The sequence below is a fragment of the Phalacrocorax aristotelis genome, chromosome 2 (assembly GCF_949628215.1).
Source record: "Phalacrocorax aristotelis chromosome 2, bGulAri2.1, whole genome shotgun sequence".
In the NCBI taxonomy this organism is placed as follows: domain Eukaryota; kingdom Metazoa; phylum Chordata; class Aves; order Suliformes; family Phalacrocoracidae; genus Phalacrocorax; species Phalacrocorax aristotelis.
The window spans coordinates 90,029,568-90,044,490 of record NC_134277.1 but is presented as its reverse complement, the minus strand read 5'-3'; the positions used below and the strand labels follow the sequence as shown (position 1 = coordinate 90,044,490).

The window sequence follows — 14,923 nt, the reverse complement described above, 5'->3', positions numbered from 1 at the left end:
AACATGTTCAAATGAAGGCTAAAATTCTGTTAATTGAACTGCAGTTTATGTGTAATGTTGTGGCCTAGTTTTTTTTCTTATTAATGTAGATTGTATTGTACTAGACAAGTATATACTTTTGTTTAGTAGTCTCTGTGAATTATGGTTCTTCACATTGCAGTTTGAAAATGCCACCTCTATTTGCTAAGTCTAAAACAAGCCTTCCACTCTAAATACAATACAGCATTTTATTCCTACATGCTCCAGCAGAACTGGATTTATAGAGTGTACAAAAGACTGCAAGAATGAATATTTTCCATTGTAAGCAGGGAGGGCTGAGTAGCTGTATTAACCATGCACTTACAGAACCCTAAGGCTCAGCACTGAGAACATGTTCCTTTGTTTCTGGTTTATTTAATAGGGTAGGATTGGGAACTGCATTCGGTAGAAATGAAGTTCAGAGGAGCAATTCATAACTTTTAAGCAAAAACTTTCCTTTTGCCGTTATTTTTAGAGTACTACAGATTAGCAACAGAGAGACAGCAATTATGAATCAACACATTCTCTGCTAAGGATTAATGTGCTCTTGCCAAGCCCATGTTCATTCTAGACAGAAGCAATTAACACCTGAACTATAGACCCTAAGGATCCTGAGGGCAAAAAAATAATTATTTTAAATTAGCTCTGACATTTAATACAGGGAGGTGAAGGGGATGAAGGAAATGCAGAACTGTAGACTGGAGATGAGAAGACATAGAGGAGTTCTCAGTCACAACTAAAACTAGTGTGTGCACAGGAAGAAATTTACTGTTTGAGTTATTTCCACAAACTGTGAATCAAGAGATCCAAATTTCAGTGTTCCTTTGGTGATTTAGTACACCAATCCAAATCCAAATCTTTGGATTTTCCAAAGAAATCCACCAGAACTCATCAGCCTTCAGTCCAGATGCCCAAATATCCACAGATAGTGCACTACCTAGTGTGGCAGTGACTGACTGCTAGGCATACTGCTGGGAACAATCCCCAGCTTAAAGCAAGCACCCGAGGAAGACTAAGCACCTAAGGGGGGGGGGGGGGGGCGGGGTCTGAATACATCAACAGAACAGAAAACCATCTGTCTTAGCTAGGAGTGAACTCCAAAGGAAGCAGGTTTCATTCATCTAAACAGCTGCTCTGGCAAGCACCACTGCTGTCCCACTTAGGCTGATGCATCTACTCTATGAATCATCTTCCAAAGTTGTCATCTGTCCATCTCTTCTGTCACTCAAAAAATTAGGAAGATTCAGTCATTTCTCATAGAGATCAGTGAGTCCATCTCTTATGAAATCATTCTCTTGTCAGGGTCCTACCCTGGGTTGTGGGAACCCAAAAATCAATTTTCTCCTCAGCCTGAGAAGACTCAAACCAGTACTTAGAAATCAGGCTACGCTGTTGATGTATGAGGAGACATTGTGTACAGCCTTTAAAAGTGGTATAAGCTCGGAGCTAGTAAATTAGGGGGCAGAGGATGGGTTGCCTTCTTCCTCTCTTCCTCTTGTATTTTATTCATTTTCAGGTGTATTAGATGTTCTCAGAGGTGCCTGCTCATCTACCAGATGACATCAGTAGAGGAACTCCTAAAACTGTAAATTTCACTGGAGCTTAAGTATTAACTAGGGTGCTGAGCTGTGCAAGAGTGAGAGGGAGGAGTCTCTGTGGGGCTGTCCATAAGTGTTATTTATTGTTAAAGGGCATAAAATAGAAGCAGACACTCAAAGAAAATTTATGAGCAAATCCTAGGTGCGCATAGACATTGAGTGTCTGTGGGATCAGATAGCAGCTGATCGGTTATTTGACAATTAAAACATTAGATTCGACGTGTTTTGGATCTATCACCTCTAGACTGCCTGACTGTAAGTAAAACGCATCCTGGTCTATTGGCCATTGTTTGATCTAACTAATGCCAGACAGGGCACCATCCTCAGCGTTACTTTTCTTCTGCTGCCTGCTGGCGTTAGGACGTGCCTAAGGGTTTAAGTGCTTTCAAGTGTTCAGCATATTTTTGGTTGTATTCTCACAGCAACTAAGTCTAAGGAAAATTATTTTATTCTGTCTGTTTGGCTGTTTAAATTCAGGAACCTGAAAGACAGTATATGCACATAGGAACCATGGTGGAGTTTGCATTTGCTTTGGTGGCGAAACTGGATGTCATAAACAAGCATTCATTCAATGACTTCAAGTTACGAGTAGGTATGTATCGAGTAGGTATGTATCGCAGCATTTTTACGAGAATGTCATGGAGGAGGGGGAGAATTCAGTGTGAAGTACCAGCTGATTAAAGTGTTAGTAGGGCTGACCAAAAGGGCCATGAAAGCAAATAGCACCATCTTCACCCTGTTTAAAGGCAGAGTACATGGTATTGCCCATTAACTGTAGCTGCTCTTGTGGCAAGGTGTGTTTCAAGGCTGGACTCGGGAGAGTGTAGTATGCCTAAGTAAAGAATGGTTGAAAAATACTTTCCCATGGCTGTGAACTGTTTTGTAGTAACTCTATAATAATTATTCTGCAGGTGTTTAACTGCATACATTTTTAAAACTTATCAGTACTAAAGGATACAAGAAGACTGTAGACAGGGCTTTACAAAGCCATATAAATGGTTTTGGAGGACAAGAGCTGTACGGGGCCAGTGAGGCTGCAGTTTGAGATATTTTAGGTCTACCAAACTCAAGCAAGCATACAAAAATGCACCCTTTCCTTTCCAGTGTTAGACAAAGGATGATATTTCTTTTCTTTGTTATTCTGTGGTTATTGGCAATTAAGAGCAAAGATGACTAGTTGTTTATATTTGAAAGGGATACCCCTTATATTTCAGGTTCTAATTGCCTCTCCTTGTGCATCATGGTATTTTAAAAAAGAAATAGGCAGCTGCAGTAAGCCATGGAAAGCATGATGAAATAAATTAATTCAGAGCTGGTCAAGAACCATATGTTCCAAAATGTTTATTTCCTGATAGCAGTACACAGCAGTTTTAAAATGCAATGTGTAACTTGTAAAGTGTGAAGTGAAAGCAGTAAATAAATATTGGAAACCCATAAATCCTGTAAACATGTCAGAATTATTTGATTTCCAACAGTTATTCTCCTGTCTTGTCTTTTTTCTTGCTGTGCCCGCTTGCTTTTCCTTTCGGCTGCTCCTCTCACGTTTATTTCACAGTGCCACCCACTGGCAAAACTTGCTGTCTTCTGACTTGAAATGTTCCTGTGTTCCGGAGAGCACTCCTTTGCCAGTATGTTTTGTATTCTTTGCTAGAGTTAAAAAAATGACAAAGCAATTCTGAAGTATGCTTCCTTCTCAAAGTGCTACAGAGCTTTATGGGTTTAAAAAAAAAGTGTAGAGATACCGTATTTCTGTACAGAATAAAAGTTCTCTTCTTGCCATCGGTGACACATGGCGCATACTTGCAAACATACTTATGTCAGCAGTGTCAGTACAGGTAAAGAGTGTGTCAGTACAGGTAAAGAGCAAACCGACGAAAGCAATACTGGCTCCTTTAAAGTGTGGATCATGAAGCACAATTTCTAGGGGGAAAAAAGATACCTACTTGTGATTTTTAAAGTGTTTGCGATAGGTTCCAGAGAAGTCAGAGTCATTTGCTTCATGAAATGAGGAATTATTAAATCTACAAAGGGGCACAGTCCCCAAACTGGCACTTTTGCCACCTTAATCCAATATAGGCACCACTGAGTTCTTCACTTCCTGTCTTAACTTCAATTCTGCACTTCCCACCAGCACCTGACCACGAAAGCATCCAATATCTATAGCAATTAGAGCCACCAAAACATCTGAGCGTCCAGCTCTGACATAATCCCCGCTTTAAACCCAAACTGCCATCTGTAAAAGCCCTCCTCAGCCAGCATCTAACCCCAGAATTGTTGCAACTCACTAGAGGTCTCAGCTCTCAACCTTCATTTTCTGAGAGTGCCTGAAATGCTAGCTGTGCCGTAGGAGGTTCACAGCCTGCCCTGACATTGTCAGGCAAGGGAGGGGAGCACCTGTTTCAGGGTATTCCTCCCCTTCTGTTAGCTAAGGTGCTTGATTTATTAGACAAACTCAGATACACTTTTGTGGCAAGTTTTGCACAGGTACTGCTTTTTTCAGAACAGAATAGAGGCCAATTTGATGTTTTCCATACAGCTTCATGGTTAGAACATTTGTCTGTGTTGTAGCTGAACTTGATTTGATTCCTGCTTTTGTCTGAGGCTGCTCAAGCATGGGGATTCCTGTTGCCTGGAGAACACTATGAGCCTGTAGGATACTTTGGAATGAGATATTCTCTGTCTGTCCTGCTGAACAGTATTTGCTGAACAGTATTTGCCTTTTCATGGAATAATTAAATGTCGCTTTGGATACAAGGGAATGAGGCAGATGGTATCACCCTCTGGTAGAGCATTCACCTGGACAGAGAGTACTACTCTTCCAGCCTTTCCCCAACAAACATTTACGTGTGTCACGCAAAGGAGACCTGCTGTAGCAGGGGTGACATAGAGCTGCACATCCCAGAATGCCTGGGTGGCCAAAACACATTCCTAAGAGATATGGGTAGAAGTCTCCTTGAAGGAGGAGGGATCTGAAACTGGCTTTCCAGCCCCTGAGGTATTACTCAAACCATCAGCGGTGGCAGTGCAGGAAGGGGGTGGGGAAAAAAAAAAGAGCCCTCCTGCCCATTGTATTTTGTAGGAAGGTCCCACTGCCCTGCCCTAATTTCTGGACCATGGCAGAGCATATGCCACACACGTCTCTTCAGTATTCCCTACTAGCCAGCTTGGGCTACTCAGGAGATGGCAGTTGTGGATTCCACTCTTAGGTCCCTAGTGCTTTCTACATGTTGGATGTCATGAAGCAGAAAGACACACCCATGACTTAGGTGTGAATGCAGAGTGTTGCAAGGCCTAAGTCCCTTTGTGCATTTAATCCGAAGTGCTTATACAAATACTCATCAGGTTCTAGCTGGTATCCTGTAAGGTCTGCTTATTTCCCCAATTCTCTAAATTTAGCTGCGACGGGCACTTTTCCCAGGGTTTCCAAGTGGGCTTCTAGGGTGGTTGCTAGCCCATGCTGCCATGTTATATATGATCCATAATAGATGAGCCAGCTCTGAGATGCCTCCCTATGTTACAATCACACTTGCATTTTGCTGCATAGATATATCTGCAGTGATGGTCTCTGTCAAGGAATGAATACAAGTCAGTTACGATCCACTGATGTGGAGATAATTTTAGAAATCCAAACTACTCACTTGTCCAGGATTTATTTCTCACTAGATCTAACTTGGCTTTCCTGCTCATTGGTATGTATAGTTACAAAAATAGTCTATTTGATGCTGGTTAATGATAGTACTTTTGATTTTGCCTCCTGGTTTCCTTCCCTACTAGCAGAGTACAACTCACTTCCTTTACAAACGTTACATAGGATACAAACTGATTGCAAGATGAAATTGCCCAGAGTCTAATAAGGGACTCTACTATGTTGTTCTTCACTCTTACAGTGTGCTTTTCAGAGCTAGCAATTTGTTACTCTTACTCCATGCTTAATCACGTTATTTGGATACATATATTTATATTGCAGCTATTTAGGACCATTCTATGGGCAATCCAGCCTTCAGAACAAGGCTTAAAATCCTTCCAGTTCATTCACATTAGTTTATTCTATATTTAAGAAGCAAAGAATACTGTAAAAGTAATTTGATTTGGCTGTCAACCATTGCAGAGAGGAGAAGTCCTTTCAACTACAAGCAGAAATGAAACTAAATTCCTGTATATGTGTCTTCCCAGAAGCTGCTGCTCTCCCACAGTGTGTTCCTCATGCTATCTAATAAAGACAGTAGCAGGTTATTAGGATATTAATGGTTGAAAATATCACATTTTCTCAGGAGGGGAGGGAGCTCTAAAACTAAAATTAGATGAACTAACTTTTGGCATTTTTGTAACTAACATCCTCCTGTTGTAAATAGTTGATGAAACAGTTATGAAGAGGCCGTTGGTTGCTGTATTCATGATCCAGCACGGACAAAATACCATGCTCATTGACTTGATACGTTACCAGATGCACTGTGCGTCCTCGTTTGGTGGATCTTCTTTTTTAATGTTAAGTTCTGATGTTTTCCAGGTATCAACCATGGACCTGTAATAGCTGGAGTAATTGGAGCTCAAAAACCACAATATGATATCTGGGGCAATACAGTAAATGTGGCCAGCAGGATGGACAGCACTGGTGTCTTAGATAAAATACAGGTAAGTCTTGGTTTTGTGCTAGCATTATCTTAATCCTTTGAGTTTGGTGCTTAAAAAACATAATATATTTGTACACTAAACAGGTCTGTGTTCTGGAGCTATGGATGCCTACGGAAAAAAATTACCTACCAGCTGTATCTGTACGTTTGAAAAGAATTAGACCTTGGGCAGGAAAGTAAAGAATTAAAAGAAAATGATAGGGAAAACAGGAGGAGAGTCAAAACTTTGTCTTGACCCTGCAGAGGAATACAGCGGAGGAAGTCATAGGTTGCCTGGAAATGCATGCCTAGATTAAGAGAGGATTTAAGGGACATCACATTTCTATTCTTTGACTTTCTAAACCCGTAAAATACTAGCTACCTTACCTCTGAAGGGCATTCCTGATGTTAATTATTTTTAACTAAAGGAAGTCACCATAACTGCTGTACATCAAGTTAATCCATAAAGCAATCATGAAACTTCCCTTTTAGTGAACCATGCTGATTAATAATCTTCTTAGATTATTATCTGTATAGATAGACCTGTAGAGGAAAGACCTTCAATTTACTAACTTCCCAGTGATTCAGTATTCAGGGACCACATTTTAGGTATCCGCCTAGCATGCTGCCTAGCACTTTGGGATGCCAGCATGCGATTGAGAGCACTCCCAATCTATGATAGAGACTATTCAGAACGAAGGAATGGAAAAGTACAGTTACCAGCTGTTGGTCAAAACCGAAAACAGATGGGATATCATAGCAATGACATCTACAAACAGTCACTTGCTTCACAAAGAAACACGGATGGTCTGAGATAACTGATGCTGTTGAACCACCCCTGTCCTAGTGGGTTTTCACCTAAAATGGCCTGAAGTTTGGTTCACTGCCGCTTATGTGAGAAACGGGCAACAGCAGCTCTGACAGATGATGCTAATGTCTCACTATCACTTCATTCATGCAGCCTTAGTATTTGCAAAAAGATGGGGAAGCTTGGGTCTACTGAAATGCAAAACAGCTCCTGAAGGTGAGAGAAATGGTGTATAAGGAAGAGTGTTGTCCCTTGTGCCATTTGTGTATCTAGAAGCCCTCTGCAGTCCTAGGTTCGGAAATGGTTATACCCAATTCGATACTTGATGTAAGCGATTAGAATGGGCAGCCAGCAGCAGACTATTTGAAAGCTGAAGCGCTCAAACCTCACTTGAGACCCTCAAAGGCCTTATAAGCATTATAACTAAACCCTTATAATTGTTCGGAACATATGTTCTCTTCACACTCCGGAAGAAGATTCTGCTTTGCTCTGTTACCAATGCTGGTTGTATTACTGTATTGTTGCAGGTTACGGAGGAGACGAACAATGTCCTGCAAACATTGGGGTACATGAGCACTTGCAGAGGAATAATAAATGTAAAAGGGAAAGGAGAACTGAAGACATACTTTGTACATACTGAAATGACAAGATCCCTTTCACAAGGGAACGTGGCAACTTGAAGAGTGCTAGTATGTGTCATCAATACCATATTTTCAGGAAAGTATCACGCACTTTTTAACTACATTTTGGCCCTTAACATGCGTGCTATTTTCTGATATGTGGCACTTATTTTAATATGGCTGCAGAATAGTCCCATGAGCCATCATTTTGCACCTTGATATTCCTGTGTTCAAGGACAGTTGCGATGTACGCTATAGGACTGGAAGATTGTACTGCAACTTGCACTGTTATTCAAAGACAAGAAGAGAAGGAATAGAAATTAAAAGGAGGTAACTCATCCTGAAAGGACTAAAAAGAGATGTTAGTGACAAATGCGGGGAAAAAAAGGCAATAAAGCTAGGGGTGCATACTATTTTCTGATGCATGGTGTTTTCTGGAAAATACAGTCGCTCCCCAATAGCATCTACTAATCTGGTATTAAAATATACAGTATTTGTAAATAAGTTTACTCTGTCCACATATGATTTGGATGTGATCACCAGTTGCATCTCATAGCCAGGGACACGTTGGGTGGCTTGCTGGCATTCTTTCTGAAGAGAGAGCTAACAATGCTGGAATAGTTTTGTACAAACGTGTCAAATGTTTTGAAGCTATTGTCTTTTGTAAGGTTGATTCATTAAAAGTTTATATGTACTTTGTCTTACTGTTGCTGTCTCTTAGTTTTGCTTCCTTCCATGGCTTCTGTCGCTCTAAACCTGCGCGTCCTCTCTGCTGCTGCCGCTGCTGCTTTTTATTGAGCAGTTAGATGTTGAGGCAGGCTATGGCCAGCTATCTCAGTAGCCTCGGTCACTAATATCTGCTACATTCGCTACTGCTTTTTGGAAGTTGAATCACCTCTATTGTCTTCAGTCTTGGGTGGCATCCTAGGCACTTTGCAGTCATTTACTCCCTAGGTGATAAAGAAGACTTACCTCAAATCCATAAACACAAGCAAAGTGGGGGATACTGGAGACAGTAGCAGTGTTGCTACTTTGCAACTGGCCTGCAATGCTTAAACAATAGCCAGGAGAAGCTGTACAAGAGAAGAAACGTTTTGTTTGTTTTGCACTTTGACACCTTCTTTTGCCCTTGCATGCCTTTCACTTAACCTTTGCAATGCTGGATTTCATGGGCTATTTAAAATAATCTAATATATCAGGACACGAGTATGAGCAGAAGATACAAAAAATGCTATTTTCTGGATACTTGACATCAATTTAAATCCCATCGAATTAAAAAGTATCACACTTGCGGAGTTTCATAGATGAGCCAGGTGAAAGAGTGGAAAAGCAGGGACTTGTACTATCTATGCTCCTTTTAAGCATAGATAGTAAAGATTAATTTTTGCTTTGCTATAATCAGTACTTGAAATTAACATATTCTTTTGGTCATAACAGCCTAACAGGACCAAAATCAATAAAATCCTCCTATTTAAAAAATAGCATTTACAAGATTTCTTCCTGACTGATGTTGTGTGAATATAGAAGTCAACGTATGCACTATTAGCTCTGGCATGTTATTGAAATGTGAAAAGTATACTGCTTTCTCGTTCATGAAACATATATTTACATTTGTATTGCATTGGTGTCCTTTCAGAAGGAGTTCTCAAAATTGTGGGTCACAAGTAAATGGCATCAGGCCACAGTCTCACTGATCGTGGCACCATTTACTCACAGCAGTCATCTGCCTGCTGGCAAACTGGAATGGCAGTGGATTTCAAATGCCTACATTTGCAGTAAAACAGACAATCTAAAATTTGATCCCTTTAAGTTAGTCTGAAAGCAAAATGCAAGTTACTTCAGTTCTGTCCAACATAACACACTTGACATCGCTCCCGGAGCTGGAGACTTTTGATCAGTAACTCTCAAGACGATAGATAGGTGGTCACTCTAATAAAATCTCATGAAAAATGTTTTGTTGCCTTTACGATTTCTTACTTTTCATTAATAAGTCAAGATAAATATTTTCCAGAGCAATGAAAGACTTTCCAAATAGCTCACATGGCAGCAGAAACAATGTCCCAGTCATTGCCTAAAACAAGCAATCACTTAGCTATGGTTAAGACTTCTCCTAAATCCCTCCTCTCCACTTACTATAAATTTGTCCTAGGAACAATGAAAAAAAGTTACAAAATCTCTTAGAGTTTGAATATACTCTGGGCCCTTAAAATCATGCTGGTGTTATCACAGGTCAAAGCAATCATTTCTTACTGTGGATGAAAACCCTTTATGTAAAGTTGATTACATTGTACTGTTGTATCTATGTGCAGCTTTCAGGTATAACCTGTACCTTCAGGATTTTGCTTTTCATTTGTATTCTTGCACACTTTGGGCATCAGCAGCAAACCTTGTACCTAACCTGATAGCCTCGTTTCTATGACTTTTAGAATAGGTAAATGATGTTATCTTTCTGTAAGCCATGAAACGTTAAAACATTTGAATGGCCGTGAACTGACTGGTCCAATAAAATGTAAAGAAAGATATGTACGTGCCCCCAAGAGCATGTTGCAAATGCCCTTGTTCAGACCACTCATGTTTCACTGGTGTTCTTCTCTCATTTTGTAGTTGCATTCAGATTCTTGCAGCCAAATCCTGCTAAAGAACAAGAAAGCGGGCAAAAGATGGTTATATACGCGGTATGATGCCCAGACAACGAAAGGTGCACACCATCTTCTCTCCAGCCTTCAGTTACTGACGATTATTATTATCTTTCTAGAGCTGAGAAGCTATTTGTATCCAATAAATACTTTTTGTCTTCCAATGCATTTATATCTACTGTTTATGCTGGTTTATTTTTCCCCTGTCTGGATTCACCCAGAGTTCTTGTATCCTCTTTCTTCCTCTCCCGCAGCAATTTCATCTGCCTCAGTAACTGGAGGCAGTGCTCACATATCAGTGCGTAACTTGGAACGCTTTATGGCAACCATACAAACCAGTATTGGAGATGCCATATATTCTACATCACAGTAAGGCTCAAGTTCTACGACTTCCGTGTTGGTGCCGTAGTTCATAGGTCTGCTAGCGAACCACAGAGAACGTGACTTCCAAAAGTACAATGCAAATGTACTTCACACCGTGAGGCAGCGCCAAAAGACCAATATAACAGTGATTCACTGTGGTCTAGGAAAATTAAATCCGAGCGGGAACACCTGGGGAGCCTGCTGGATTTCTTTTTCAAAATTAGTGCTTTGCTCCAATTGAAGCAGGGCGACCACGGGACAGGAAGAAAGACTGGACTTGCAGAGATTTTTGTTAACTACAGAAGTTAGTTGGGATTACCTGTAAATTACTGCTATTTAGCTGCTGTTTCTACAAACGAACATTAGCATCGCATTTATGCTGTGTGAAAAGCGTTTTTCATTCTCTTTATATTCCTTTGTGATTCCTCTGTTTTGTAAAGTATCTATGGACCTTCTTTTTTTTTCCACTGAGGCACAGGTAGGAGTTCAACCTGCTCGTTTCTAAAGTGACAGCTGTGCCCATCTGAGGGTAGAGCTGTTGAAAGTCTGTCCTGTTTTGTTTTCAGAACCTCGTATCAGGACAAATAATCAGCTACGTTGTCAGGATGCTTTATATAGCAGCAGATTTACTGTTAAAAGCAATGATTACCTTGTCCTTTGATATGTCGTTTTCCTTTTGGTTGTACTTCTGTATGAAGATACTTTTAATTTTTCAGATAGCAGATTATCCTTCACCTGACCTAGACACAACCCTTCAACACTTTTTACAAGTAGACCCCAAACAATTTTCAGACTAGGACTTCTTAGTTTTATTTTTCCTTTCTTGTCTAAAATAGTGGAGTGACTCTGGGGAGGATACAAATGTAGAATGAGATATATGTGCCTTAAATAAAACATGTAATTAAGCAAGTATTTTTGTTCCTTGAAGTACTTCAGATGTGTGTGGATTTGTCAAAAGTGGTGCATAAATCAATTCTAGCTGGTTCACCCTAAAGTTTGCTGTGTATTAATTTTAAACATTTTCATATTTAGAGGCAGGAATTATTCAGGTCAATTTATTTTTTAGTATGTCAAAAAGCAAGATAAGGATATTTTAATCCTGTTTGCAATTATGAAGATATGAACCCCTTTATGTGGTAGGATGTCACTGTTCAGAAGAAAGATTCTGCCAAGAATTGTTTGAAATTTTCTGATGGAGTATTTTTCAAATATATTTGTAGCCATTGGGATGCTCTTCATGAAAATCTCAGTTTTGACAGGGAAAAATGCATGCGAAGTATTTCAAAAGACTGACATTCCTGGACTAGAAATTTTCATGTTTCCATTCCAAAAGAGTGTTACAGATAACAATTGTTATGAAAGTAATATCCACCTCATGTATAAAATTGTGTATTAGTCTACTTACCAAGAGCGTTATTGAATTGAATATTCATCTGGCTCGGTGAATTGGAATATCCATTCAGGACATATCAGTCAGCATACAAATAATAACTGAAATCGTATCAGTTAACCAGTTATAATTTTATAATTGTTTTTCAATTATGAAAATAAAAATAATTATTTGAAAAGCCTAGTTCTCCAGCCAAGCAGTTGAAATTGCAGTTACAGGCCAACCAGGAATGTTTGCAATCTGCAGTCCAAGGCTCAGTCACAGTAACTGTGTAGAGAATTATTTGAAACAACAGATATATTCACAGAAAATTAAAAAATCTCCTGAGTAGCTCATGAACAAAAAAAAATACCCTGAAGACTGCAAAAGGTGTGCTGACTTCTGCAGGTGATGTACATTTGTCTCCATCTCCTTCAGAAAACCGCTGAAGAGCCTTCCTGGTTGAGACGGGCAGCGTGTCGCTAATTCAGGGTCTGGAAGAAACAAGCGCTTGTGCGAAATGGGTGGCCTGGACCAAAGCTACGGTAGTGGAAAGGGGACCGAGTTTTCGAGCCATTTCTGTTTCAGCCTTTTTTTCAAGGGCCATTGGATGCAGCATTTGCTGGCAAAGCCTGTCTCTCCTGTGTGGATCAGCTGAGGGTCAGGAACGTACAGCAATCTGATACATGTTGAGGTCAAACAGCAAGGACAGGAGATGAATTGCTAAGACTTAATTTGAGGCTAGCCATCTCAGCCCTAAGTGACACGAGTTTGAAACAGGTACGTCAGCTTGTAGTTAGAAAACAGCTACTGTGGTTTTTCTGCCTATCAGTAACCTCTGTCCGCTATATGTCCTCTGTCCTCTTGTGTCCGTCCCATCTCCATCCCCCTGTCATCGTCGTCTCCACCGTGTCCTGCCCCTGTTACCGTTTGCTTCACAAATTCCTTTCAGGACTTTTCTTGCAAAGTTATCCTGTAAGCCAGTTTGACTTTCAGAACAGTGACTCTGCCTTTGAGATCCCTTTATGACTATAAAAGTACATATCAACATATTCGAAATTCAGGAGCCTCAGCAGTGGAGCCTGAGGGGGGATATTGCTAATCCCTAAAAAGGCGGGCAATGGAACTGCTCCTTACGACACTGAATTCAAAGCAACTTTTAACACTTTGGTCTCTGAGCTCAGCTGTATTTGAATGCTTACTTTTGACCATATAGATTAAAATTGGTCCATCACCCTCTCACAATTGTTTACATGTTCATATTTAAGTCACTAAGGAAACAGACTGACCTCCAGGGCTACTCTGTAATGGGAATATACACTTAATAGTAGCACAGTAGCAGCGTATGGTATAAGTCTGGTTGTAACTGGAACAAAAACCCATGGGCATTCATATCCTGCTTCTGGGGAGTCTGCAAAACGTGACCAGTAAAAAAAGCCTTTGTAAGGCTCAAATAATCATAAAGGGTTTTATAGCTTCATTGGGAGGGAAAAATGAACTGGAAACCGTCATTTTAATTTATTTCAAACGGGTGGTTCAGGACAAATCTGTAACAAGCATCCAGCAGTATTTTTGACAATCTGAATTGCATCCAGATAGTGCAATTCAATTAATGCCGTCTTAAGTGTTAATCAAAATGAGCTACATGTGAACAGTAGAAGGAAAACTGGAGAGAAACATTTCTGACTTCAGAGCTCTTGCCTAGCTTAGTTAAGATTTCTGACGAACGGTTTCTTGCAGCTCTATTTATAGATGCAGCTTCAGCTGAGCTGCTTTTTATAAATGGGCTTGCTATCTCTTGGTGCTCGGACTAAACTACAAAAAAGCACTTGCACAGTGGCAAACGTGTCTCTGCGTAGGAAGCTGATGTAAGGCAGCTGTTGGATTTTCAATTCCACTCCTTGCTTACGCTGCGCTAATTTGGCCCATGCTGCAGAAAGAGGACCCTAACTGGTAGAGGGATGTTATTAGATAAGCAGATGGCAATTGTCATGAATGATTAAAAAAAACACCCACCCAAGACTGTAGAGTATAAATACCTCCACACTGCACTTGAAGAGAAGCAAGAGGCTGTGTTATTCAGTGTGTCAGTGATGGGAGAGTGGCAGCTATACGGTAGGGTCTACATCAGTAGACCTGAGTTATTGCATGGGTCCATGATGCCCAAAAGAATTGGTTGCTAAGATTTCTGGAACTCTGAATGTTGGGTTCATTTGTTGTTTTTTATTTTTTTTAAATAAATCTTGGATGTTCAGTAAAAACAAGAGGCCTAGAAAAGCACTGTGGTGAAAGTGCTTTAACAGTAATGCTGTACCTATGGCACATCAGTTCTGCATCTGTAGTTGCAGAGAAGAAAGGCAAAACAAACCAAGCTCATCACAGATCCCCGGGCGGCATAATAAGTGTAGTTACGCGTATGCTTTAAAGCAGGGTAACTGTGAGGTGAGTATCAAAACTAGGAGCCAGGTGCTACCAGGGTAGAGCAGTTTTAGTGGCAATCTGTTGTTAGAGTTTTGCACCTGGAAGATGCTCACTTTCAGTGTCCCTAGCACGAGCGTTTGCGTGTGAGAGATTTCCAACCACACAGCCTGAAATGGCTGAACATCCCATTAAACCCTGCGCCCGAGAGGGCGATGAGGCACAGGCCAGAGTGACCCCAAGTTGCCGGAGTCTCAGGACACTAATTATGGTGGAAACTCCACGTTTTGGTGTGGTTGTATTCAACCTCTCCACTTAAAAGGGGATTTCTAGATCAGTGCAAGCAACCACGGGAAAAGAAGTCGATCCCTTCCGGCCAGGCTTTGCTCTAACCTTCTCCCCCAGCGCCCCGGGACCGCAGGGGGTGAGGGAGCCGGCGGTGAGGGAGGGCGGCGCTGGAACCGCGGGCCGGGCCGGAGGTCG

General features: G+C 40.8%; 1 protein-coding gene across 4 annotated transcripts in view; it reads left to right on the top strand.

The window, feature by feature from the left end:
• ADCY2 (adenylate cyclase 2) overlaps positions 1–11,565 on the top strand; it is a 217,751-nt gene extending 206,186 nt beyond the window's left edge. For 2 of the 4 annotated variants that reach the window (XM_075084313.1, XM_075084312.1), the window contains 3 exons: positions 2,094–2,208; positions 6,124–6,248; positions 10,259–11,565. In XM_075084313.1, the coding sequence (XP_074940414.1) occupies positions 2,094–2,208; positions 6,124–6,248; positions 10,259–10,663 (645 nt within the window). In that variant the 3' untranslated portion in view covers positions 10,664–11,565. Of the gene's footprint in view, positions 1–2,093; positions 2,209–6,123; positions 6,249–7,561 lie in introns of all 4 variants that reach the window. The other 2 variants (XM_075084315.1, XM_075084314.1) reach the window with 2 other exon arrangements.
• The last annotated feature ends 3,358 nt before the right edge of the window (positions 11,566–14,923 follow it).